The sequence below is a fragment of the Dipodomys spectabilis genome, unplaced genomic scaffold (assembly GCF_019054845.1).
Source record: "Dipodomys spectabilis isolate Male_0828 unplaced genomic scaffold, ASM1905484v1 ptg000042l, whole genome shotgun sequence".
In the NCBI taxonomy this organism is placed as follows: domain Eukaryota; kingdom Metazoa; phylum Chordata; class Mammalia; order Rodentia; family Heteromyidae; genus Dipodomys; species Dipodomys spectabilis.
In genome coordinates, this window is record NW_024870719.1 from 6,177,244 (window position 1) to 6,202,854 (window position 25,611).

The following is a 25,611-nucleotide window of genomic DNA, read 5'->3' on the forward strand; positions in this document are numbered from 1 at the left end:
TCAGGCATGAAAAATATTGAGTTTAAGCTTAGCTAATTATTGTGACCTTGAAAAAATCACTTGTTCCTTTGGGGAGGTGTCTCTATTAAAAGTGTAGAATCAGAAGCAGAAACTAAATCACAGGCTGCTATTAAAAAATGGGTCTAAGCCGGGCGCTGGTGGCTCACGCCTGTAATCCTAGCTACTCAGGAGGCTGAGATCTGAGGATCGCGGTTCAAAGCCAGCCCGGGCAGGAGAGACTGTGAGACTCCTATCTCCAATAAACCACCAGAAAACCGGAAGTGGTGCTGTAGCTCAAGTGGTAGAGCGCTCACCTTGAGCTGAAGAGCTGAGGGACAGCGCCCAGGCCCAGAGTTCAAGCCCCATGACCAACAAAAAAATAAATAAATAAATAAAATAAAAAATAAAAAATGAGTCTATACATTAAATTATGAATCAGTTGTCAATATTTAACAGTGAATTTATTTAAAAATGTAGATTCCTGGGGCTGGGAAGGTGGCTCAGTGGTAGAGCGCTTGCCTTGCATGCATGAGGCCCTGGGTTCGATTCCTCAGCACCACATAAGCAAAAAAGAAAAAAGCCGAAAGTGGTGCTGTGGCTCAAGTGGTAGGGTGCTAGCCTTGAGCTGAAGAGCTTAGGGACAGCGCCAGGCCCAGAGTTCAGGCCCCACGACCAGACCCCCCCCCCAAAAAAAAATGTAGATTCCTGGATTGTTCTTTTTTTTTTTTTTTTGGTCGGTTGTGGGGCCTGAACTCGGCCTGGGTGCTGTCCCTCAGCTCTTCAGCTTAAGGCTAGCTCTCTACCACATGAGCCCCAGCTCCACTTCCAGGTTTTTCTACTTATGTGGTACTGAGGAATCAAACCCAGGACCTCATGCATGCAAGGCAAGCACTCTACCACTAAGCCACCTTCCCATCCCCAAGATTCCTGGATTCTTTTGAAAACTAGAAGATTGTAATAAGAAGTCTTTCATTCCTTTTTTTTTTTTTTTTTTTGGGGCTGGTCCTAGGGCTTGAACTCAAGGTCTAAGTACTGTCCCTGATCCTCTTTGTGCTCAAGGCTAGTGCTTTATCACTTGAGCCACAGCGATACTTCCAGTTTTTTAAGTGGTTAATTGGAGATAAGAGTCCCATAGGGACTTTTCTGCCCTGGCTGGCTTTGAACCTCAATTTTCAGATCTCAGCCTTCTGCGTAACTAGGATTACAGGCATGAGCCACCAGTGTCCTGCATAAGTCTTTCATTTTTACTGGACAATAAGAAGTTCAGATGGGGGCTGGGAATGTGGTTCAGTGGTAGAGTGTTTGCCTAGCATGACTGAAGCCCCAGGTTTGATTCCTCAGTACCACATAAATAGAAAAAAGCCTGAAGTGGCACTGTGGCTCAAGTGGTAGAGCACTAGCCTTGAGCTGAAGAGCTGAGGGACAGTGCCCAGGACCAGAGTCTAAGCCCCACAACTGACAAAAAAAATATACTAGTTCAGATGGAATGGTATATATTGATGTAGACATAAATTCTACAATTCCCTACAGTCGTAGCCTCTGCTTGGCCTTCATGGGACTAGCTGTAAGTCCTTAGAATTAATGTTCCAAAGAGCTCCTAACAGATCTACAATAGCGATCTAAGCACATCTATTAAGTGAATCTAGTGGTGCCTAGCAATAGTACTTAAAAAATTTTTTTATTAGTGAGAAATATCTTTGAGTCCTAACATATATACTCCTAACTAGAATGACTCATTCATAAATGGAGTAGCAATGAAATGTCACTGCTCTTGTTCAACAGGTAGCTTTTGGTTCAATATATTCTGAGATGATTCAATGTATTCTGAGAACTCTTGCCATCAGTAATACAAAGACTGACAATGTAGTTCAATAATTTTGATTTTCTTCCAAAGGACTAGATCTCTGTAATTCTGTCTGTTTAATTAGCTGGGAGTAACTGGTCCTTCCAGCGTGGCCATAGGGCCCTTCCTAGGGGAAATCAGCTTCTAGGTTGTGAATGAAGTTTATTGACTAGCACTTTTCAACATTCTTGTATCTCTTCTAGTAGCTCTTACACTAATGACATTTAGTCTCCATTTCCTAAAGCAGAGCTTACAAGAGACAGTAAAAGCTAATGTCTACTTATAAAAACAATCTTTTAAGTGGCAAAAAGCTCATACATACACTATATAAATTGATCATAGAACAAAACATTTAATTTAGTAGTTAGTTATCAAAGTTAACTTTTCTTTCTAACTGCAGAATGTAAGAGCGTAGTGATATGTAGGACAGTTCAAATATATGTGCAGGCACATATATATTGTGTGTGCATATTTGTGTATTTAAAGAGGTTATAGGTCCATGAAATTGGATTATGGGTTGGTAGTCACAGCTCCACCTATAGCACCCCTTCACAAGTATCAAAACTGGATCACAGACAGTGTGGAAATAAGAGTGCAGGAGGCATTAGAATCTGAAATCTCTCTCAAGGATATGAGGTACTTAGAACTTCATTTACATGCTAGGACATTTTCATGGGAACTTTCTGAGAAATGGAATTGAAAGATCTGGAAGAAGAAGTAAGTTGTGTGACTAAAGTATATGTAAGAAAGTAGAATTTGTTAAGTACATGGAATTTGTTAAGCTTTACTTTGGGGCCTTTAGCATTTTCCTTGGGCAAAAGATTTTCTTTCCTTTCTCTTTTAAACAACAAGTTCTAAAAGCTGAATATGATTCTGGAGTCCCATGGTGATGTGAGGATTCATTGAAGGATTTTTATTGAGCGTTCTAATTGAGGCATATATTACTTTTAGAGTCTCTGGAATTCTAAAGATAAAATTTGGATTATGCTTCTCTTCTGACTTCAATATTCACGTAAACTAATTTCAATACACACTGCCCTACACACACGGATGTTGTGTAATAGCTTGAAAATGGCGAATTATGAAGCAATATCTGCCACTGTCTGGTACTGGCAGTTCTTCAAACTCCTTAGGCTGATGTTGCATAGAGAGCAACTTGAGTTCGGAAAAACTGGGCCCAGTGTTGGTCCTGAAAATCACCTGCTGTCACCTTGGGCATTCTTGACTTTTTTTTTTTGGTTGGTTGTAAGGCTTGAACTCTGGGCCTGGGCACTGTCCTTGAGTCTCTGTGCTCAAGGCTAGCACTCTACCACTTGAGCGGTGTTCCAAGTCAGTTTTTGGGTGGTTAATTGGAAATAAGTGTGTCAAGGGGGACTTTTCTGCCGAGCTGGCTGCGGACCATGATTCACGCCGGGTTGCTCTTTTTTTTTTCTCTTTCTTTCTCTCTTTCTTTTCTTTCTTTCTTCCTTTCCTTTCCCTCTCTCCCTCCTTCCCTCTCTCCCTCCTTTCTTTCTTTTCTCTCTTTCTTTCTTTCTCTCTCTCTCTCTCTTTCTCCCTCCTCCTCCTCCTCTTCTTCTTTCTTCTTTGGTTGTTGTTGGTTTTGTTTAATTCGTAAGAGTTGCTGTTAAGTTTTTAGGGAAGTTTCCTAAGGATTAAGATTTTGTTCATGTCTTGGGTGATTCGTTCAGGAAGAAGTATCTGGTTGTTGAGTTTTGAGTTGTTTCACTGAAGACCAGTAAGAAGGCAGAATTTGATTAGAATGATTTTGCTGGGAAGCAAGAGGAGATGGCTTATCTCACACCTGTGCCATCTGAAATCATATCTCAGGCTACTTTACGCAAGATTCCTAAAAATAGGGTCCTAAATTTAGAGGGGGAACTCGCTCCTTTTAGCTGCTCTTCCCAGAGCACAGCACCAACTCGACGGGCCAAGGTGCACGCGCATTTAACCTGGCCCTTGGATCACTAGGAGCTTGATGGAGTTCAGGGTAGATCCATCCTGGCCAGTGCCCAGGGAGCCCTCCTCTGGGCGCTGGAGAGCCGACCTTCCTTGGCTAGGAGAGGTTCAACTCGGCTCAGCTGGCCCGGGACGCGCCTCCACGTCCAAAGTCCTAAGTCCAGACGCGGTTGGCAGGACGCAGGGGCGCGCGCCCCGCAGGTCGTTTTCGGACAAGCGTGATGACAGCGGCGGGTGTCCCGGCTCCGGCGGGGTCCCCTGGGGTACGAGGGGGGTCGGTCGGGGCACGCGTGGCGCGCAGGTGGCAGACGGCAGCGGCGCGGATCGTGCTGGGGACGGGGGCTGTGGGTGTGTAGGACAAGGAGCCTGTTGTCACTCGAAGCTGGGGTCCCGAGCCGCAACGGCGGCTTGCAACCCCGTTCTCCAGCCGCCCACCACTCAACTTGCAAGGCTGGGTGGCCAGGCCGTGTAGAGCGGCGGCCCCTTTAAGAGAGAACGAGCCGGACACGTCTACCAACCTCGCTCGAGGAAGGGGGGGAGTTTACCGCGGCGCGCGGCCCGCCTCCCCCGCGGCGGCCTGGACGAAACCAACTGCGGGGGGGTGGACGGCGGGCATGGAGGGGGGAAGCCGGGGGCGCGTGGGGAGCGAGCTCGCACCTGCGCGGCCGCAGCGCGTAGCGCCGTGGGCGGGCTCGGCCCCCGCGGCGGGCCGGCGGCGGGCGCGTGCGGCGGGGCCGGCGCCCGCGTCGCTCGGCTCCGCTCCCCCCCCCGCAGCCGGCTCCGCAGTGGTTCGTTCCGGCCGCCCGGTGAGTGTTCGGGTTCCGGACGGCAGGCGTCGGGTTCTGTGTCGCCTGTGGTGGCCGGGCCCAGGCCGTGGCTGCCGTGGCGACCGCCGGGGCCACCATGGAGGGGCTGAAGGCCGCCCCGCAGCCTTACTTGGGGCTGGTGGTGGAGGAGCTACGTAAGGTGAGTCCGGGTGCGATCGGGGGGGTGACGTGGCCCCGGAGCCCGCGGGGGGAGGCAGCTGCCGGCGGGCTGAGGGTGGGGGGGTTCGGTGGGCTGCGTCCCTCCCCCCCCCCCCCCCCCCCGCACCAGTCTACCCGCACCTGCCGCGGGGCGCCGGGGCTGCGGCGGACAGGTTAGGGGGCCGGAACCCGCTGAAGAGAACCTCTGCTGGGTGGACTTCGCCGAGGTGTCGCGAACGCCTCCGGGTCACCCGAATGGGGAGGATCGCTCGCGTCCGGCTGTGTGTGTGGGGAAGCCTGGCTCCGGGGACCCGCGGGGCCCGGCTCGCCTGCGGGGCGCTCGGGGACCCGTCCCGGGAAACGACTTTCACGCGCCGGCATGGAGGGAACTTGAGGTCGGGGGGGAAGCAACCCCCGAGCCTGGGCGGGATGGGCTTTCAGCGCCTTTCTTTCTTTCTTTCTCTTCCCGGTGAGACGTCCTGGCCTCGGGTCGCGTCTCGGTAACGCACGCGCTCCCGTCCGCGTAAAGAGCGTGTTGGTAGAAAGTTGCCCCATTTCTGATGAGGTCGCGGACCGCGGCTCTTGGTCTCACGCGTGTTTGCAGTGACGGCTGTGGACATGCCTGCGGGGCGTTCCCATGGCTGTTCCACACCGGCTGCCTGAGCCGAGCGAGCGGGGAACACGTGTGCGAAAGGACGCGCACCGATCACCTGGAAGCCCTCTGCGCATATCACCTCCCGCACAGCGGTACATTACGTTACATTATGATTGTCCAAAAGGCTAGAGACGGTTACGATTATCTTCTTGCCATGGGAATCGAAGGGTGCTGTTCGCCCACGTATGTGTATGTTCACGCGTGCGTGCGTGTGTGTTCACAGGTGTCTGAACGCATACATGTGAATGGGAGGGACAGCTCCAGGGAGATTTTAAGGGAACTAAGATACAGTCTTGATCATTTGGAAAGAGGGCAAGACATTGGTCCGCGGTAGTTTACTGAAGCACACATCATAAAGTGAGGGGGAGGGAGAGATTTGATTTTTCTTGACTGAGCCAATAGCTGGAGTGGAAGAGACAGGTGACAGTGTCTGCAGGTCCAGGAGTCGGGCCACTTTTGAGGATAAGATGGTGCTCAACTGGAGACAAGCAGGATCCGAGTGTCTCTGCAGGGTGCTGGAGAGCTATTAACATAGGCTTTCAGTGGGTAAGACTTAGGGTTCAGATGGAGCTTCCTGAAGATTAAATGTGAGGTGAAGGAGAAATAAGTCGTAGAGTCGTAAGACCAGAAAATAAGCTAGGAATGGTGAGTTGAGGGGCGTGGGGGGGGAGAGTGAGAGAGAGAGACAGAGAGAAACAGAGAGAGAGGAAGAAGAGGCAGAGGAAGAGGAAGAGAAAGGGAGGGGAGGGAGGGCTTGACAATTCTTTCACTGATGGAGTTTTTAGGAAGAGAAGCATATTGTGGCTTAGAGGTAATTCCAGAATGTATATATTTCCCTACATCAAAAACAACAATCTGTATTTTTTTTTTTGAAAGTTCTAGGCAGTACAGTGGAATATTTATTTTATTTACTTTTTGTTGATGTGGTATCAAGAAATCCAACCCAGAGCCTCATGCACCCTAGGCAAGCACTCTACCATCAAGCTACATTCTTGGCCCCAGTATTTTTTTTTTTTTTTTGTAAGACTGCCCATGGAGAGAGACATAGAGAGGAGTTAAATTTTGCAGAATTTTGTCTCGTCCAACAGTATTTTCACTTACATGGTGATTTACCCTTAAATGCCACTGCCCTAACATTTTGGCCTGGGTACTACTAGGATAGCATAACATTGCTCTGATGTTAATTTTTAATTATATTGGGATACATCCATGTAACATAAATTTTATCCTGTGATGTAGAGTTTAGTTAAGTGATTTTTCATATATTCACTATTTTGCGCAATTACCATATTTTTGTCATCTCTACAGAGAAACTTAGTACTTATTAGTAGCTTCTCCCCTACCCCCATCTCTGCACTTGACCTTTTGTTTCTGTTAAAGTTTATCCTGCACATTTCCTGTGAATACAGTTCTATTTTTTTTGTTGTTGTTGTTATGGCTTCTTCAGCATGTTCTCAAGGTTCATCCATATTTGAGCATGTAACAGTGTTTCATTCCTTTTTATGTTGTGCTAATATACTACTTTCATGTCATAGCTGATGGACATTTGGGTTGTAAATGCTATTAGCTACTTTATTTCACTTTGCATGATTTCTAGTTCCATGGATTCCTTTGCAAATGATACATTTCATTCTCCTTTATTTTGAACAGTACCCTATTGTGTATATGTGTTACATTTAATTTATTCATTGTTTAGTGGACACCTGGGTTGATTCTGTAGCTTTGCTACTGTGAATAGTGCTGCTGTAAATAAAGATGCTTGGGTAGGTATGTATATTGTATGTTTTGTTAAATTCCTTCGAATATATGTCCAGAAGTTGGTTCTTTGCAAAAAATAAAAGTTGGCAAACCTTTACCTAAACTAACTTAAAGAAAGAGGAAGGATGGGCTGTGAATGTGGCTTAGTGGTAGAGTGCTTACCTAACATGCATGAAGCCAGGGGTTCCATTCCTCAGTACCACATAAACAGAAAAAGCCAGAAGTGGTGCTGTGGCTTAAGTGGTACAGCACTTGCCTCAAGCAAAAGATGCTCAGGAACAGTGCCCAGGACTGGCAAAAAAAAAAAAAAAAAAAGAGATTCAGATTAAAAAATTAGACCAGGCCAGGTGCTGGTGGCTCATGCCTATAACTGCTCCAGGAGGCTGAGATTTGAGGATCACAGTTCAAAGCCAGCCTATTCTGGAAAAATCTGTGAGACTCTTTATCTCCAATTAACTACCAAAAAGCTGGAAGTTGTGCTGTGGCTCAAAATGGTAGAGTGCTAGCCTTGAGGGGGTGAGGATGTGGGGGTGGTGGTAAAATTAAGGAATAGCACTGAGGCCCTAAGGTCAAGCTCCAGGTATGACAAACAAACAGAAAAACTCAAAACAAAAACATATTCTGATGAAGTATACTCTTCAAGGCTGTTTTTGTTATTGAAGGCTTTATCTACTTTTTTTTTTTTTTCACGGTGGTGAGACTTGAACTCTGGGCCTGGGTGCTGTCCTTCAGCTCTTCAGCTCAAGGCCAGAACTCTACCATTTAAGCCATAGAGCCACTTCTGTGTTTTTCTGTTTATGTGGTGCTGAGGAATCGAACCCAGGGCCTCATGCATGCAGGGCAAGCGCTCTACCACTGAGCCACCTTCCTAGTCCAAGGCTTTATAGTTTTCATAATAGAGCCCTTTCATCTCATTGGTTACATTTCTTTTCAAGTATTTAAGGTTTTTTTGAGGGTGTTGTTTTTCTGATTTCTTTTTTAGCCTATTTGTTATTTGAGATTCATCTGCTTTGTTATATGACTATGGTTATCCCTGATTGTTTTCAGGCTATATCTTCTTGGAAAATCTAATCTTTCCCTGAGTTGTCTCAGTGAGGTGCATTTCTTATAGGTAACAAGTGTCTTTGTCTCCAAGGTTGTGGCAGCATTGCCTGAAGATATGAGACCAGGCCCAAACCCCTATGGCTTCCCGTGGGAGTTGGTCATCTGTGTAGCTTTTGGTGGATTTTTTGCTGTTGCCTTGTTTTTATGGAGAAGTTTTCGATCGGTAAGTTACCAACATATATTAAGATAATGTTCTTTTTATCTTTGGACTGAGCCAGTAATAGGAGAGACATACTTGTTATTTTAAGGAAAGAAATTAGCAACTGAACATGGATTCAGAGGAATTTTTTTTTTTTTGGGGGGGGTCTAGTCATGGGGCCTGAACTCTGGGCCTTGATGCTGTCCCTCAGCTCTTCAGCTCAAGGCCAACACTCTACCACTTGAGCCACAGTGCCATTTCCGGCTCTTATTTTTCTTTATGTGGTGCTGAGGAATCGAACCCAGGGCCTTAGGCATGCAAGGCAAGTGCTCTACCACTGAGCCACCTTCCCAGCCTCTCAGAGGAATTTTTCTGAGCAAAAATTTTAAGAGAATTTCTTTTTGGAACTATCCTATATTAATACTAAAATTCTCCATTTCTTGTTTTCATATCTATCTATGTATATCTCTATCTATATATGGATATGTCTATATCTCTATATGTCTATGTTTCTATCTGATATATAGAGATATATAGATATATATATCTGATATATAGATATCTGATATATCTGATAGCTATAGATATACATCTTTATATATATATAGTTGTTGTACAAAGGAGTAGTCATTTAACGATATATTTTTTTTGTCTTGAGTTTATTTTTTCCTTTTTGATTTATGTTTGCTTTTAAATATCTGTAAGTGTATCCAAATTTTTTTGGAATTAAAAAAAATTGACTATTATTACATATAGTTGGTCTTCCCTCAGTTCATCCCCGCCTCTCTGTTATCCTCTAAAGACCACTCATGACCTCTGAAGAGGTCACTTTCTTTAGAATCTTGTACTCCTTCTTCCCATGTCTTTAAAGATGTAGGGGGAGGGAGAGTCATATCCTTTCAAAGAATAGTATATAATTTTAGTTTGGAATGCTATGTTTTTAAAATTCCATCCTGTGCTGTTAAGATTCATTCATATATATATATATATATATATTTTTTTTTTTTTTTTTTTTTGGGGGGGGGGGGTCGGTCATGGGGCTTGAACTCTGGGCCTGGGTGCTGTCCCTCACCTCTTCAGCTAAAGGTGAGTACTCTTGTCACTTGACCTACAGCATCACTTCCGATTTTCAGGTGATTAATTGGAGATTAGAGTCTCGAAGACTTTCCTGCCTAGGCTGACTTTGAACCGTGATCCTCAGATCTCAGCCTCCTCAGTAGTTAGTATTATAGGCATGAGCCACCAGTGCCTGGCCCCTTCATCCATATTTTGAATAAAGCTGTCATTTCTTTCTGTTTTGATTGCTCTAGAATATTTTGTTATAAAATATACTATAGGCTGGGCACTGGTGGCTCACGCCTGTAATCCTAGCTACTCGGGAGCCTGAGATCTGAGGATCATGGTTCAAAGCCAGCCCCCAGGAAAGGCCAAGAGACTCTTATCTCCAATAAACCACTAGAAAACCAGAAGAGCGTTGTGGTTCAAGCGGTAGAGCACTTGTCTTGAGCTGAAGAGTGCAAGGACAGCGCCCAAGCCAAGAGTTCAAGCCTCATGACCAAAAAAAAAAAAAAAAAAAAAAAATATATATATATATATATATATACTATAGTTTCATATCTATCTATCTATCTATCTATCTATCTATCTATCTATCTATCTATCTATCATCTATCTCTTTATCTATATTTTTTGTCAGACCTAGGGCTTGAACTCAGGGACTAGACACTGTCCCCTGAGCCTCTCTGTGTTCAACACTAATACTCTACCACTTGAGAGCCACAGAGCCACTTCTGGCTTTTTCTGTTTATTTTGTACTGAAGAATGGAACCTAGGGCTTTATGCTTACTAGGCAAGCACTCTGCCACTAAGCCACATTCCCAGACCTATCTCTATATATTTTTTGACCTTTGACATGTGGGTTGTTTCCAGGCCTTTACTGTGGTATACAGTGTTGCTGTGGCCCTTCTTACCTACGTCTCTGTGTATTTGTGACAGTTTGTCTCAGAAATACATCTAGTCATGTATACATTCTGCATGTGACTTAAATTTTTTTTTTGTCTTTTCTACTTGGTTATGCTGTCTCATGCTAATCTCTTACAAGTGAATTTACCACTCTGCCCCCTTCATTATTTGAAAGTTCAAAGAAGAAACAGGTTTGGTTTTTGGTTTCATAAGCTTTCTTTTAGATCTGTAGTTCATGGTGACATGATTAGAGAGGCTTTTAAAAATACTTTGACTTGCTGGGCGCTGGTGGCTCATGCCTGTAATCCTAGCTGTTCAGGAGGCTTTGAGGATCTGAGGATCACGATTCAAAGCCAGCCAGGGCAGGAAAAGTCTGTGAGACTCTTATCTCCAATAAACCACCAAAAACCAGAGTGGCACTGTGGCTCAAGTGGTAGAGTGCTTGTCTTGAGCTGAAGAGCTGAGGGACGGTGCCCAGGCCTAGAAGTCAAGCCCCACGGCCAACAACAATAACAAAACAATACTTTGACTTAAAGCCAAATATATTTGGGTAAACATAGGTTAAATGAAACTAAGCAGGAGTCTTTCCAATGAAGTTATATTAGAACCTTGAGTATGATAGTATGCAATGGAAATCTTCAATGGGGGTTTTTCTCATTGGCTAACTCATTCATAATAAGACAGTCAATCAGAAACTTACTGTTTTAAAGTTGGGAGTAAAAGTTAAAGAAATTAGATTTACTTGAAAATGTATTTATTCTAATGTAATCCTTTTGTGTTAAAATTTTCTTTTAGGTTAGAAGCCGGCTTTATATAGGTAAGCTGGTGATTTTCTACTTTAGATTCATCACTATGATGTATAATTGGAAAATGTAATAATTTATTCATGATAATATTGACTTTTCTTTTTTAAGGAAGAGAAAAAAAGCTTGCCCTAGAGCTTTCTGGACTGATAGAAGAAAAGTGTAAACTCCTTGAAAAATTTAGGATAGTTCAGAAAGAGGTAAGAGATTTTTGAAAATAATCTTATTTGAGACAGGGAACTTTAGACTTCTTAGTACACCTGCTCCTGTGTAAGCTTACAGCTGCTAATGCTTCCTTTGCAGAGTGCAGGAGGTTGGTTGCTTGTCAACTTCTCTGCCTGAATCAGCCTCTCAGGATCAGCGCTTGTGGTAGGGTGTGCTGTTGGTTTACTCACTGTGGTTTCATTTGTGTTTCCCTGGCTATGAAGTTGAACACTTTCAAATATGTTTACTAGCCGTTTTGCCACTCCTTTGTAAAGCTACTGTTTCTAATCTTTTTCATATATTATTTATTTATTTATTTATTTATTTATTTATTTATTTATGGGTCCGGTCATGGGTCCTGAACTCTGAGCCTGGGCGCTGTCCCTCAGCTCTTCAGCTCAAGGCTAGCGCTCTCCACTTGAGACACAGCACCACTTCTGGCTTTTTTTCTTTTTTGCTTATGTGGTGCTGAGGAATCGAACCCAGGGCCTCATGCATGCAAGGCAAGCTCTCTACCACTGAGCCACCTTCCCAGCCCCATCAAATATTTTTTTAAAGGGATGGGTACTTTTTTTTTTATTATGTAGGAGTTTTCCTAATTCTTTATTATATCTATCTATCTATATCTATATATTTTGAAGATATCCTCTTCCATTGGCTGGTTACTTTAAAAAATTTCAAATGGTGACGTGGAAAGCAGATGTTCTGAATTTTAACAGTTTATCAGTCTTTGATTTTTAAACGTTTGTTTACTTTTTTAGGAGACCATACGAGGGCCTTGCACCTGCTAGGCAAGCATTGGACCACTGAACTGCATTTTCCCCTACCCCCTTTTATTTTTGAGGCTGATTCTCACTGTCTAGCCCAAGCTGGTCTTGAACTTGAGGTCCTCTACCTCAACCTTCTCAGTGCTGGGATTATAGACGTGTTATACCATGCCTGGCTTCACTATTTCTTTATGATGAATGCTTTTTTTTTCTTGGTTAGATGAACTTTTTTGCCTACCCAAGAATTTAAAGACACTCGTCTGTTACCTTTCAGATGTTTTACTGTTTCTGTTTCAAAATGTAGTCTTTTATTAGTTTATTAAGTCTTCCAGGACACAATACCACTGGCTAGGTGGCTTAAACAGTAGTATTAATTTTCTCAGTTTGGGAGAAAGGTAGCCCAAGTTCAAGGTGTCTGAGAATTTGACTTCTTTTGGGCTCTCCTGGGCTGTGCATGGCTACTTTCTTGCTATATCTTTCATGGACTCTTCTGTGTAAGTACATGCCTGGTGTCTCTGTGTGTTCAAATTTTCACTTTTTAGGAAGACACTTTTTAGGACATAAGGTTAGAGCCACCTTACCAGCCTCATTTCAATTTAATCATCTTTTCTGTCTCCAAATGCATTCACTTTTTGAGGTACTGGAAGTTAGCACTTCAGCCCAGGCATTTGTGAGAGCCATGATTGAGTCTATAGCAGTCTCTGGTTCATCTGGAATTGAATCCATGCTGATATAGTTAGGAGGGCATGCAAAATTCACATTTCCATATGGCTATGAAGTTAAATGATACTGCATATTGAAAAGACTGTCCTCTGCCCATGGTTGTATACTATCACATTATTAAATGATGTGAGTTTGTTTCTGTAATATCTTTGTATCTGATCGTCTTTTTTTGTTTTCTTCCTTTTGAGACAGGGTCTCACTGTAGCTCAGGCTGGCCTCAGACTCTATAATGCTGGGATTATAAGTGTGCACATCACACTCAACTTTTCTCTTTCTTTATTTCTATTACTTTTTTTTTTTTGGTACTGATACTGGGGCTTGCACTCAGGGCCTAGGTACTGTTCTTTAGTTTTTTTTTCTTAAGACTGTTGCTCTACCGCTTGAGTTAACATAGTTGTACTTTTGAGTTTTTGAAAGTCTCATGGACTTTCCTGCCTGGGCTGGCTTTGAACCTTGATCTTCAGATTTCAGCCTCCTGGGTAGCTAGGATTACAGGTGTGAGCCACCCAGCTAGGTGTTTTTATTTACTGTCTTGGTATCTGACAGTATGAGTGTCAAGGTTTGTTCTTTAGGATTGTTTTGGGTATCTTCCTTGTTTTGCACTGTTTTTGCTTTATGTAGTTTACATATGACAGGCCAAACCCAATTGGTTATTCTCCTCTGACTTTGTTGTTCCTTCAGTATCTTTGCTAAGAGACTATCTTTCAGTAACATATGCAATTTGATCTTCGTGTGGTACACATAGACCCTGAAAAGTCCTAGCTATCTGTCACTTCTACCAGAGACCTCTCACTGAAGAAATGTCTGTCTATCCTTGAATCTGGGATCTTCCTTCCTCAGCCTCTTTGTGTAGAGATTACAGGCATGCAGTACCATACCCTGCTTGAGAATAGGCATTTTCATAGAGTAGAGTTCTTACATATAGACTGTGTGGTACATTTAAAAAAAAATTTTTTTTTTTTTTTGTTGATTGTAGTGCTTGAACTCAGTCCCTGGGGACTGTCCCTGAGCTCTTCAGCTTAAGGTGAGTGCTCTACCACTTGGACCACAGGGCCACTTCCATTTTTTTGGTGGTTAATTGGAGATTAGAGTCTTACAGACTTTCCTGCCTGAGCTAGTTTTGAGCCACAATCTTCAGATCTCATCCTTGGGCTGGGAAGGTGGCTCAGTGGTAGAGCGCTTGCCTTGCATGCATGAGGCCCTGGGTTCGATTCCTCAGCACCACATATGCAGGAAAAAAAAGCTGGAAGTGGCGCTGTGGCTCAAGTGGTAGAGCACTAACTTGAGCTGAAGAGCTGAGGGACAGTACCCAGGCCCAGAGTTCAGGCCCATGACTGGACCCAAATAAAATCAAACCAAAACAAAACAGATTTCATTCTTCCGAATAGTTAGGTTTATAGGTGTGAACTATCAGAGCCTGGCTAATTCTTCCTTCTTTCTTTCTTTTTTTTTTTTTGGGGGTCCGGTCGTGGGGCCTGAACTCTGGGCCTGGGCACTGTCCCTCAGCTCTTCAGCTCAAGGCTAGCGCTCTACCACTTGAGCCGCAGCACCACTTCTGGCTTTTTTTCTTTTTGCTTATGTGGTGCTGAGGAATCGAACCCACAGCCTCATGCATGCAAGGCTACCACTGAGCCACCTTACCAGCCCCTCTTTCTTTCTTTCTTTTGTTCATTCGTTCTTTTTTCTTGGTTGTGGAGCTTGAACTCTGGGCCTGGGCGCTGTCCCTCAGCTCTTTAGCTCAAGGCGAGTGCTCTAACCACTTGAGCCACAGTGCCACTTCTGGTTTTCTGGGGGTTTATTGGAGAGAGTCTCATGGACTTTCCTGCCTGGGATGGCTTTAAACCTTGATCCTCAGATCTCAGCCTCCTGAGTAGCTAGGATTATAGGCATGCACTGGTGCCTGGCATTTCAGTTTTTTTTTTTTAAATTGTGAAACTACTGTACAGAGGGGTTACAATTACATGGGCAAGATAATGAGTACATTTCTTATCAAGCATTGTAGCCACCTCCTTTGTTTCCCCTTTCCATCCCTTCCCATCCTCCCTCCGCTCCCCCCCACAATCCTCCCCCCCCCATTTCAGTTTTTTAAATTATTGTTTTATACATTTTTTGTTTTGTAGTCTAGCACATTATTTCATAAGTTTATTCTTAGGGAAGTATGTGCATATTATCATATGTATATATCATATATATATGTTTATATATATATATATATATATATATATATATATATATATATATTTACATTCCATATAGTGCACCCAGTTAAAGTGTGTAAATGAGCTGGGCATTGTAGTGATCTGTTATTCCAAAATCCAGGAGGCTGAAGCAAGAGGATCATAAAACTCAAAGTAAGCTTAGGCTCGGGCTGGGAAGGTGGCTCAGTAGTAGAGTGCTTGCCTTGCATACCTGAGGCCCTGGGTTCGATTCCTCAGCACCCCATAAGCAAAAAGAAAAAAGCCGGAAGTGGTGCTGCGGCTCAAGTGGTAGAGCGCTAGCCTTGAGCTGAAGAGCTGAGGGACAGCGCCCAGGCCCAGAGTTCAGGCCCCACGACCAGACCAAAAAAAAAGAAAAAAGTAAGCTTAGGCTACCTAGTAAGATCTTGTTCTCCCTGCTCTCAGTATGCAAATGAATGGATTTCGGTATTTTCACAGGGTTGTGTATTCATTGTACCAATCAACTTTTGAGCATTTTTATCACAAAAAAGAAACCTTAGACCCCTTTGCTATCATCCTTCAGTCACAGTCTCTACCATTTTGAAGCCCTGTTTGTCTAGAAACAGAAAGATAGCTTTTCTTAATCTAGACATGATAAGTGGAATCATATCATGCTTTGTGATTGGCTTTTTTTCTTAGCCTGACACTAAACATAGATACAGCAATTCCCCTCTTGGGTGTACACCCCAAAGTAAGGCTTCACACATGCTTCAGCATGTGTTATAATTAATTACTTATTTTTCAAATACTATTTCACATCACAGTTTATGTCCACCTGTCAGGCCATAGGCCTTCGTGTTATTTCCATTTGTGATTTTATAAGTAGTATTGCTTAGGACATGTAGGAGTTTTTGTATGGACCGTGTTTTGGGTTGTTTGGGGTGTGTATGGAGGAGTGCTGCATCTGTTGCCTCTTTCCTACAATGGCTGCTCCATTTCACGTCCGGCCAGCAGCTTGGGAGTGTCCTGTTTCTCTGTACCCTCTCAACTTGTTCCTTATCTATATGTCTATGATATAACCCTTCTGGGTGTTAGGTAGTGTCTCCTTGGGGTTTCGATTTGCATCTCCTTGATGGCTAATGTTAAGCATCTTTTCATGTAAGTTTTTTGTTTTTTTGAGAAAAAATTACTATTTATAGCCATCTTTGCCTTCTCAGAGGAGGAAGAGATTAGACCCCAAATGGTTTCATGATTTGTGCTTTAAAGACAGGAACAACCATCCATTCATTTTCCACCCCTCTTTTCTTCCCCAATTTCTCTCTTTAAATATGCTGAGTATATATCCTCTCTGAAGGGAGTTTTTCTTTTTCTTTTTTTTCCAGTTTCTTAGTCTGTTTTTAATTTAAACAGTCTTTGTTGTTTATGTTTTGGTAGTACTGTGGTTTGCAGTTAGGGCCCCAGGCTCTCATGTTTTTACCCAGGGCTAGTCTCACATCTTCATCTTCTTACCTAGGCCTCTCTACCTGGGATTTACAAGTTTGTACCACGATGCCTGGTTTATTTGTTAAGATAGGATCTTACTATTTCTTGTACTGACTCAGTCCTTCCTGTCTTTTGCTTCTTGAGCAGCTGGGATTACTTGGTGAGCCACCATGCCCAATCTTACATTTTAATGTACTTAATTTTTTTCTTTTTTCTTTTGATGCTGGGGATCAAACCCATCTTTTTATTTATACATGATAGGCAAGCAGACTTTTACTGAGCTACATACCCAGTCCTTTCTCCCTCTCTCCTTTCTTCCCTTATCCTCCCTCTTTCCTCCTTCTCCCCAGTCCCTTCCCTCTTCACTTAGAGTATTGGGAATGGAACTTAAGGCTTCATGCTTTCTAGGCACTATACACGCTGTGCCAGATCTCAGCCCTTATTTATTTTTGAGAAAGGATCTCACTGTGTATTCCAGGCTGCCAAAGCTTTCTTGAATGCTGAGGTTACAGAGCTTTCCCACCAGATTGTCTTTTATTATTATGTTCTAACTGTTATAGAAACAGTTACATGATTAACCAGTACTCCAATACTTTCAATTCTGTGTGTTGTCTTCTTACCCTCTTTACGATATCTTTTTTTTTTTGCCAGTCCTGGGGCTTGAACTTAGGGTCTGGGCACTGTCCTTGCTTCTCAGTGTTCAAGGCTAGCCCTCACCACTTGAGCCACATCACCACTTCTGGCTTTTTTTTTTTTTTTCTCTGTGTGGTACTATAGAATCAAACCCAGGGCTTCATGCATGCTAGGCAAGCACTCTACCACTGAGCCACATTCCCAGCCCTTTATGATACCTTTTGAAGCATATAAGTTTAAAATTTTAATGATCAGTTTCATTTTTCTTTTTTGTTTTTGTGCTTTTGATGTTAGATATAAGAAGGTACATAATCCAGAGTGGCAGTGATTGACAAAAAATGACAAAGATATGTTTTCTTCCAAAAGTTTTACAAGTTTAGCTCTTATGCTGAAGTCTTTGACCTGTTTGGAGCGTATTTTGTGTATAGTAGAAGGTAGAAGTCTTGCTTTATTTTTTTGCATATGGAAATCCAGTTTTTGTAGCACCACTTGGTGAAAGACTATCCTTTCCCCATGAAATTATCATGGCACCATAGACTAATCCTATTATAGAATTTCATTAAATGAAATCACACTATTTTCTGTCTGTCTCTCTCTCTCTATGTATATATGTGTGTGTATATATGTATGTTTGTAAGTATATGTGGTATATGGTACTGGGGTTTGAACTTAAGGCCTTATGTTTGTTAAGCAGGTGCTCTTGTCACTTAGCTCTTTTTGGCTCTAGTTATTTTTTGGATAGGGTTTTTTTTTTTTTTTTTTTCCTAGATAGCCATGGGCCAAAGTACTCCTATCTATGACTTCTATGTAAATGGTATCAGGTGTGAGCCACCAAGGCTGGCTTGTTTGAGATGAGGTCTTGCTAACCTTTTGTTTAGGCTGACCTTGTACCGTGATCCCCTTCAGCTCCACCTCCCAAATAGCTGGCATTATAGGCATAAGCTACATTGAATGGTCTCAGTATTTATGAGATTTATTGTGTTGTATATTTTTTGTACTTTTGTTTTCTGCCAAGTAAGTTTGTATTGTGTCAATATACCATCCTTTGTTAACTCATTCCTTGGTATATTATTTCTGGGTCTTGGCTGTTACAAAGTTATTATGAACCTTTTTCTACAATTTTACTTCTTTCTAGGATGTTCATTTCTCTGTAGTAAATATCTAGTATTGGAAAATGGCAAATCATTATTAGATTAAGTATATGTTGACTTTATAAGAAACTGTTTTTCTGAGTTTTTCTATGTCTTTGGTTTAGCAGGGTTACCATTGATGTAAGTATTTCTTCTGCTTTTCCCTCTGGTGTTCTTAATTTTTTTTTTTTTTTTTGGGTCCAGTTGTAGAGCCTGAACTCTGGGCCTGGGCACTATCCCTCAGCTCTTCAGCTCAAGGCTAGCGCCCTATCACTTGAGCCACAGCGCCACTTCCGACTTTTTTCTTTTTGCCTATGTGGTGCTGAGGAATCGAACCCAGGGCCTCATGCATGCAAGGCAAGCGCTCTACCACTGAGCCACCTTCCCAGCCCTCTTAATGTTTCTTAATGTATTGAGTTGGTTTGGAATGCTTGATCCTTATTTTTTTCAGTGTTGTTTTTGCCTCCTTTTTCTTCCTAGCACTCTTCATGAGTATATTTTAACTAAATTGTACCACATATGTCTTCTTATGTTATCTGAACTTCCTATCTTCCTATTTGCCCATACTTCAGTCTGTGTATTTTCTTCTGATCTGATTGCCATATTACTGATTGTCTTTGTTTTTGTCTAATGTCTGTTAAGCCAGTATTGGGATCTTAGTTTAACTTACTGCTTGTTTCAGTTGACTTTTTAGAGTTTTATTGTGGTTCTTTTTTAGTCGTTCCTCTCCCCCCCACCTCCCCAGGTAAAATGCTGTGTTGTTGTTTTTTTTCTAGTTCCTTTTACATATGAAGTGATGTAACTTTAGTGTCTGTCTAAGCACTCTGTCATGAGCATTATTCATTGGCTTATTTCTGTTGCTCATGTTTTGTCTTTGGTTAGTCTGTCTTCTTGAATACCAGATTATTTTAAGTGTCAGTGATAGTATAACATATAATAAAACTTATAAAGATTTTTCCTTCTTTTTTTTTTAAAGACCCTCCAAGGTTCTGGAGATTGGGCCCAGGACATTGTGTGTGTATCAGGGAAACACTGTACCTCTGAGCTGCATTCCCAGCCTTGTGGAAATAATTTTGAACCTGATGGTGTAAATACTGTCTCTAGTGAGGATTTTCTGTTGCTTCCAGGCTAGAGATATTAGGAATTCAGATTGCTTTATTAAAAAAAAATATTTTGGTGATGATCCTGGGGCTTGAACTCAGGGCCTGGGTGCGTGCAATTCCTGAGCTTTTTGCTCAGGAAATGCTCTACCATTTGCACTATGGCTCCACTTCTTGCTTTTTTTCTGGTTAATTGGAGATAAGAGTCTCTTGGACTTTTTTGCCTGGGCTGGCTTTGAATTTTGATCCTCAGATATCACCCTCCTGATAGCTAGGATTACAGGCATGAGCCACTGGAGTCCAGCTGTTTTTGAAATATATATATATATATATATATATATATATATATATATATATATATATATATATATATATATATATATATATATATATATATATTTTTTTTTTTTTTTTTTTTTTTGTCAGTTGTGGGGCTTGAACTCTGGGCCAGGGTGCTGTTCCTCAGCTCTTCAGCTCAAGGCAAGTGCCCTACCACTTGAGCCACAGCGCCACTTCCGGCTTTTTTCTTTTTGCCTATGTGGTGCTGAGGAATCGAACCCAGGGCCTCATGCATGCAAGGCAAGCACTCTCCCACTGAGCCACCTTCCCAGCCCTTGAAATATTTTTTGAAAAGTACATTTTATTGTGTATTTAAAGTATATAACATTATGTTTTAGTAAACTTTATTGTCCATATTTAATTATTATGAGCTTCCTTGGCTTTCTTTCTTTCTTTCTTTTTTCTTTTTTGCTGGTCATGGGGCCTGAACTGCTCTTCAGGTCAAGGCTAGTGCCATAGCACCAATTCCAGCTTTTTCTGCTTATGTGGTGCTGAGGTATTGAACCCAGGGCCTCATGCATGCAAGGCAAGCATTCTACCACTGAGCCACCTTCCCAGCCCTTTGGCTTGGTTTCTTGTGCTAGTGCTAGTGCTGTACTGGAGCCATACCTCATGCCTGGCTTTATAAGTATCATTTTGGAAACAGAATCTCATGAACTTTTCTTCTTGGGCTGTTTTTTTTTTGTCGGTTTTGGAGCTTGAACTCTGGGCCTGGGTGCTGTCCCTCAGCTTTTCAGCTCAAGGTGAGGGCTCTACCATTTGAGTTTTCTGGTGGTTAATTGGAGTAAAAGTCTCACGGACTTTCTTTCCGGGCTGGCTTTGAACCGTGATCATCAGGTCTCAGCCTCCTGATCTCAACTTCCCAAGTATCTAGGATTAGAATAAATACTCTCTCTATGTCTATTTTTCGGGAGAGTTTAAGAAGTATTGGTTTTAAATTCTTGGAAAGTTTGAATCAGACACTGAGCCATATGGTCTTAGATTTTTTTCTGGGAGGTGAGATTACTTTAATAATGCATTGAGATGCTTGGAAATAACATTTCATTTAAAAAAATTAGCCTATATCTAGTTTAGATTTTTATGAAGTAGCCAGTTTTTCTTAGATTTAGTTTCCTATTGCTACTACTACAAATTACCTCATATTTAATAGTGCAAAACAATAGCCCGATTTTCTGGAAGTCAGAATTTTGAAGTCAGTGTTACGTTGTTTATGTGCCAAGGGGTTAGAGTTTGTTAGCTTTTGCAGGTTCTTGGGAAAACCTCTTTCCTCACCCCTTGCACGTTCTAGATGCTTCTGTGTTCCTTGGCTTGTAGCTGTATCACCTTAATCTCTGCATCCATCTTTATGTCATATTCTCTCCTCATTTTGATCTTCTTGCCTCCCTTAACGATTATTTTGTAAGCCAGGTGCCAGCTCATGCCTGTAATCTTAGCTACTGGGGTAAGATCTGATGATTGAGGTTTGAAGCCAGCCCAGTCAGGAGACTAAGGGCCTGGGCACTGTCCCTGGGCTTCTTTTGCTCAAGGCTAGTATTCTACCACTTAAGCCAGAATGCTCTTTCTGGCCTCTTCTGTTTACATGGTACTGAGGAATTGAACCTAGGGCTTCATGCATGCTAGACAACGACTCTATCACTAAGCCACATTCCCAGCCTCATGAGATTTCCTATCTCTAGTAAACTACTCAGAAAAAGCCAGAAGTGGTGCTGTGGCTCAAGTGGTGGAGTGGTAGCCATTAGCAAAAAGCATCTCAGGGATAGTGCCCAGGCCAAGTTCAACCCCCAGGACCAATACAAAAATAGAATAAAATAAATTATTTTTTAAGAATTAGTGCTGAAAGTCGGGTGCCGGTGGCTCATGCCTGCAATCCAAGCTACTCAGGAGGCTGAGATCTGAGGATCACTGTTCAAAAGCCAGCCCAGGCAGGAAAGTCCGTAAGACTCTTATCTGCAATAAACCACTAGAAAACCAGAAGTGGCGCTTTGGCTCAAGTGGTAGAGCGCTTGCCTTGAGCTGAAGAGCTGAGGGATAGCGCTCAAGCCCAGAGTTCAAGCCCCATGACCCCCCCCCCAAAAAAAAAAAAAGAATTAGAGCTGAGCACTGGACACTATATTGAAAATGAGCTGTACAACTTGTGGGTGGGGAAGGGAAGGAAAAGCTGGGAGAAAGTGAGGGAAGGGATGATGACTTATGTAACTGTAACGCCTCTGTACATCATGATAAAAAAAAACAAAAACAAAAACAAAACTGGAGCTGAGGATTGAAGCCAGGGTTTGTGCAAGCCAAACACAAGTCCTACTAGTGAGTCTTGTGCACACACCCCTGGTCTTACTGCCTTGTTATGTAAGGGTTTTTCAGTTTCTCTTAGGCCCATCATGGCAAATCTGGATGCTTTCTCCATCTCAACTTCCTTATTACTTCAGCTGTATCTGGGATAATTGGGAGTAGGATATAGACATCACTCAGGAGAGTGTTGTTCTTTTTCTTTTTGTTTGTTGTGGGACTTGAACTTGGGGCCTGGTTACTGTCCCTGAGCTCTTTTGCTCAAAGCTACAGCACCACTTGGAGTTTTCTAGTGGTTAACTGAGTCTCACAGACTTTCCTGCCTGGGTTGGTTTTGAACTATGATCCTCCCAGCATAGGGATGATGTTCTTTTTTTTTTTTAGTCGGTCGTAGGGCTTGAACTCTGGGCCTGGGCACTGTCCCTCAGCTCTTCAGCTCAAGGCGAGCGCTCTACCACCTGAGCTACAGCACCATTTCCGGTTTTCTGGTGGTTTGTTGGAGATAGGAGTCTCACGGTCTCTTCTGCCCGGGCTGGCTTTGAACCGCGATCCTCAGATCTCAGCCTCCTGAGTAGCTAGGATTACAGGTGTGAGCCACCAGCGCCCAGCGGATGATGTTCTTAAAGTCTGAACTTTTAGGCTCACTTCACCTAATGGATCCTCAGTTTATGATCACCTGAAATCTTTGCTTTGTTTTCCATAGCCCAGGTCAGCTTCTATTTTTGGAAACAACTAATGCCAAATGCTTGATTTACCTCTCTGGGGATTCCTTCTTTGACAGATTTTCTTTTAATAATAAATGCATCTTTCCAGATCTTGTATCTGCATACTTACTTTGTCATCCTCACTTGCCATTTGTGGATGATTGTTCTGTCTTTTAAACATTTTGTATTCCTTTCTTGCTTTTTTTGTCATATGATACAAATTAAAAGGGAAAATTTTTGATGGCCATTTACTATAACATTCTCCTAATTGAATCGGATCACAGGAGAATCTTACTTGTTTAGGGATTAATAGCTAACTTCACACAGGTATACTTTATGAGGAAATCTTCGGATAACTTTGAGTATGACTTTTCACTTCTTTTAAGTGAAGAGGACATGAGTTCCAGTCTTAGGTGCTATGTGAAGCAGGCTTTAGAAGTTTCTGTCATCAAAGGGCGAAGTTCTTCTCTCTGTTGCTCAAGCTTGTGGCTTGTGACCTTTTGGCAGCCCTGGCTTTGCTTGGTAGATTAGTTAGATTAGGAACTTAAAGCTAAATAGATCCAAGTAAACTTAACACATGTAAAGATGACTTCTTAAACACCTGTGTGTATAAAATTGGGGATGAAATTTGTAGTTTTCACTTATGTGTTGCCTTGTTTCAGTATGAAGGCTTAGAATCATCTTTAAAGGATCCCAGCTTTGAGAAGGAGTCAACAGAAGCACAAAGTTTGGAGGTAAAAAAATAATAGCATAATGTAAACAGCTAGGGAAGAGATCCTTACTAAGTAAACATAAACTTTAAAAATAACATATCTTCTTAAAGTTAACTATGTCAAAGAAATGTGAAAACATCTCTGGATGTTCAAACTTAGACAAGTTAGAGGGGAACAGCACATTCCTGGCATAAATATTTAAAAACCTTGAGCTTAGAACTGGAGGTAAAGCTCAAGTGATAGAGGTTGGACCTTGAGCAGAAAAAGCAGTCAGAGCTGGAGGCCCTGTGGGCAAGCCCCAGTACTGGCACAAACAAAACCAACAGCAGCAAAAAATCCCTTGAGTTCTTGTTGCTAATGTGTTCTGAAAGAGGCATTGTTAGCTTATTGGACTCCAGAGATATGCAGAAAGAAGTTTTTCATTCTTCATTCCTGAGAAATGCATTAAGGTAGTCATTCCTTTTTTTGTGACACAGTTTGTTCCAGAAAGGAAATAGAATTCCTTTTCAGAAACTTAGTAATAAATAATAAAATAGAAATTGATTATTAGGAAATTTTAGAATTTTAGAAATTAGTTTATATAAGTTATAGTAACATTTCTTTTCCTCTCCATATAGTAAGATCTAATTAGTATTAGACTATTGATTTGCATTATATGTGACTGTTCTCTAAAAAGCACTTGTTGAGGTTTGTGGTGTAAACACTCCCACCATGGCCAGTTAAGGACTGAATGAGAAGTCTGAAATAGACATAGTTAACTTTCCTGAGCGGAGATAGATTCAGCTAGTTGTGGAAAGGAAAGCATGGTACTTTGTAGTTTACCTAGAAAAAGACAATGGGAGTGTCTCAGGACTGTTGAAGATGGAGGTGGTGAGTAAGTAGTCTGCTTCTGCTCATGATAAGTAGACCTTGTACCTTTGGTGTACGTGTTCAGTTTAGCTTGGCCAATCACAGCCACCCATTGTGTAATCATCGGAATATCTGGGTCATGATTCAGAATGCCCATGGAGAGTCCAAAGAAATATGAAATTGATTGAATTTCAAATGAAATCTTTAGTCTTTTCTATGTTCATTTGTTACTTGTTAATATGCTTAAGCACTGGTTGAAATTGTTCCATTTTATTTGTAGAACTAGTAGAAATTATTACTAGATTGGTAAATAAATACAGAAAGCCATTTGGCATATTAGTAGAAGAGCAGCATCTAGGAAGCAAAGACATTTGATGGTTTTGTGGATAAAATAAATATATCAGCTGGGCGTTGGTGGCTCACACCTGTAATCCTAGCTATTTAGGAGGCTGAGATATGAGGATTGCGGTTCAAAGCCAGCCCTGGCAGGAAAATCTGTGAGACTCTTATCTCCAATAAACCACGAGAAAACCAGAAGTGGCACTGTGGCTCAAGTGGTAGAGTGCTTGCCTTGAGCTGAAGAGCTGAGGGACAGCGCCCAGGCCCACGACCGACCAAAAAAAAAAAAAAAAATATATATATATATATATACACACACACCAGTTTGTTGTCAAGAGAATTGCATTTATATAAGCTACTGGTATATTTGTTTTTAGCTGCATTGAATATTTTGAATTTTACAAGTTTTTTTTTAAGGAATAGTAGTCATAATTGAGTACAGACTGTAATTTAATATAACTTTTGCAAAGTCTCATGGTTGATTCTATAAGTAAAAATCCAACCAATAGAGACATTTTGATTCAAGTTAAGAATTCCTATAATGAAGTAGTCAAAGTTGGGGAACTATATATAAATAAGTTTTTTAAACTACTGTATTATTTTTTGGTTATTTTAAAAAATAAGTTTGACCAAGGATCACAAAGGTCAGAGGTATGTTTACTATACTATTTAAAATCCAGTTGGAATAATCCAATAACAAATCACTTTAAATTAAGAAAAGTTGTAGAGAATGTTATCATTCAGTAAGGAATATTACATGAAGCAGTATTGATTAGTTTTGATTATATTTTTATGTGATTATGTTTCTATGTTAAATTGGATTTCTTACTATTTTTTTTAACATGCTTCAGAACAGTACTTAGTGAAGTTATTGCCTTTTTTGTAAATAAAGTTTTATTGGAATTCAAACATATTAATTCACTTAGGCATCATTTCTATTTCTCAGTGACATAGTTCATGATAAAGACTTCATAGCCTGACTTTACTATTTTCTCTCTGACTCT

At 41.7% G+C, this 25,611-nt stretch overlaps 1 protein-coding gene across 12 annotated transcripts in view; it reads left to right on the plus strand.

Moving 5' to 3' along the window:
- Positions 1–25,611, plus strand: part of Mia2 (MIA SH3 domain ER export factor 2) — a 94,130-nt gene that overhangs the window by 18,084 nt on the left and 50,435 nt on the right. For 2 of the 12 annotated variants that reach the window (XM_042677796.1, XM_042677798.1), the window contains exons 7-11: positions 8,313–8,444; positions 11,178–11,199; positions 11,297–11,385; positions 23,369–23,440; positions 25,232–25,258. In XM_042677796.1, the coding sequence (XP_042533730.1) occupies positions 8,313–8,444; positions 11,178–11,199; positions 11,297–11,385; positions 23,369–23,440; positions 25,232–25,258 (342 nt within the window). Of the gene's footprint in view, positions 1–2,419; positions 2,561–3,990; positions 4,063–4,615; positions 4,766–8,312; positions 8,445–11,177; positions 11,200–11,296; positions 11,386–11,488; positions 11,546–23,368; positions 23,441–25,231; positions 25,259–25,611 lie in introns of those variants that run through there. The other 10 variants (XM_042677804.1, XM_042677802.1, XM_042677801.1 and 7 more) reach the window with 10 other exon arrangements.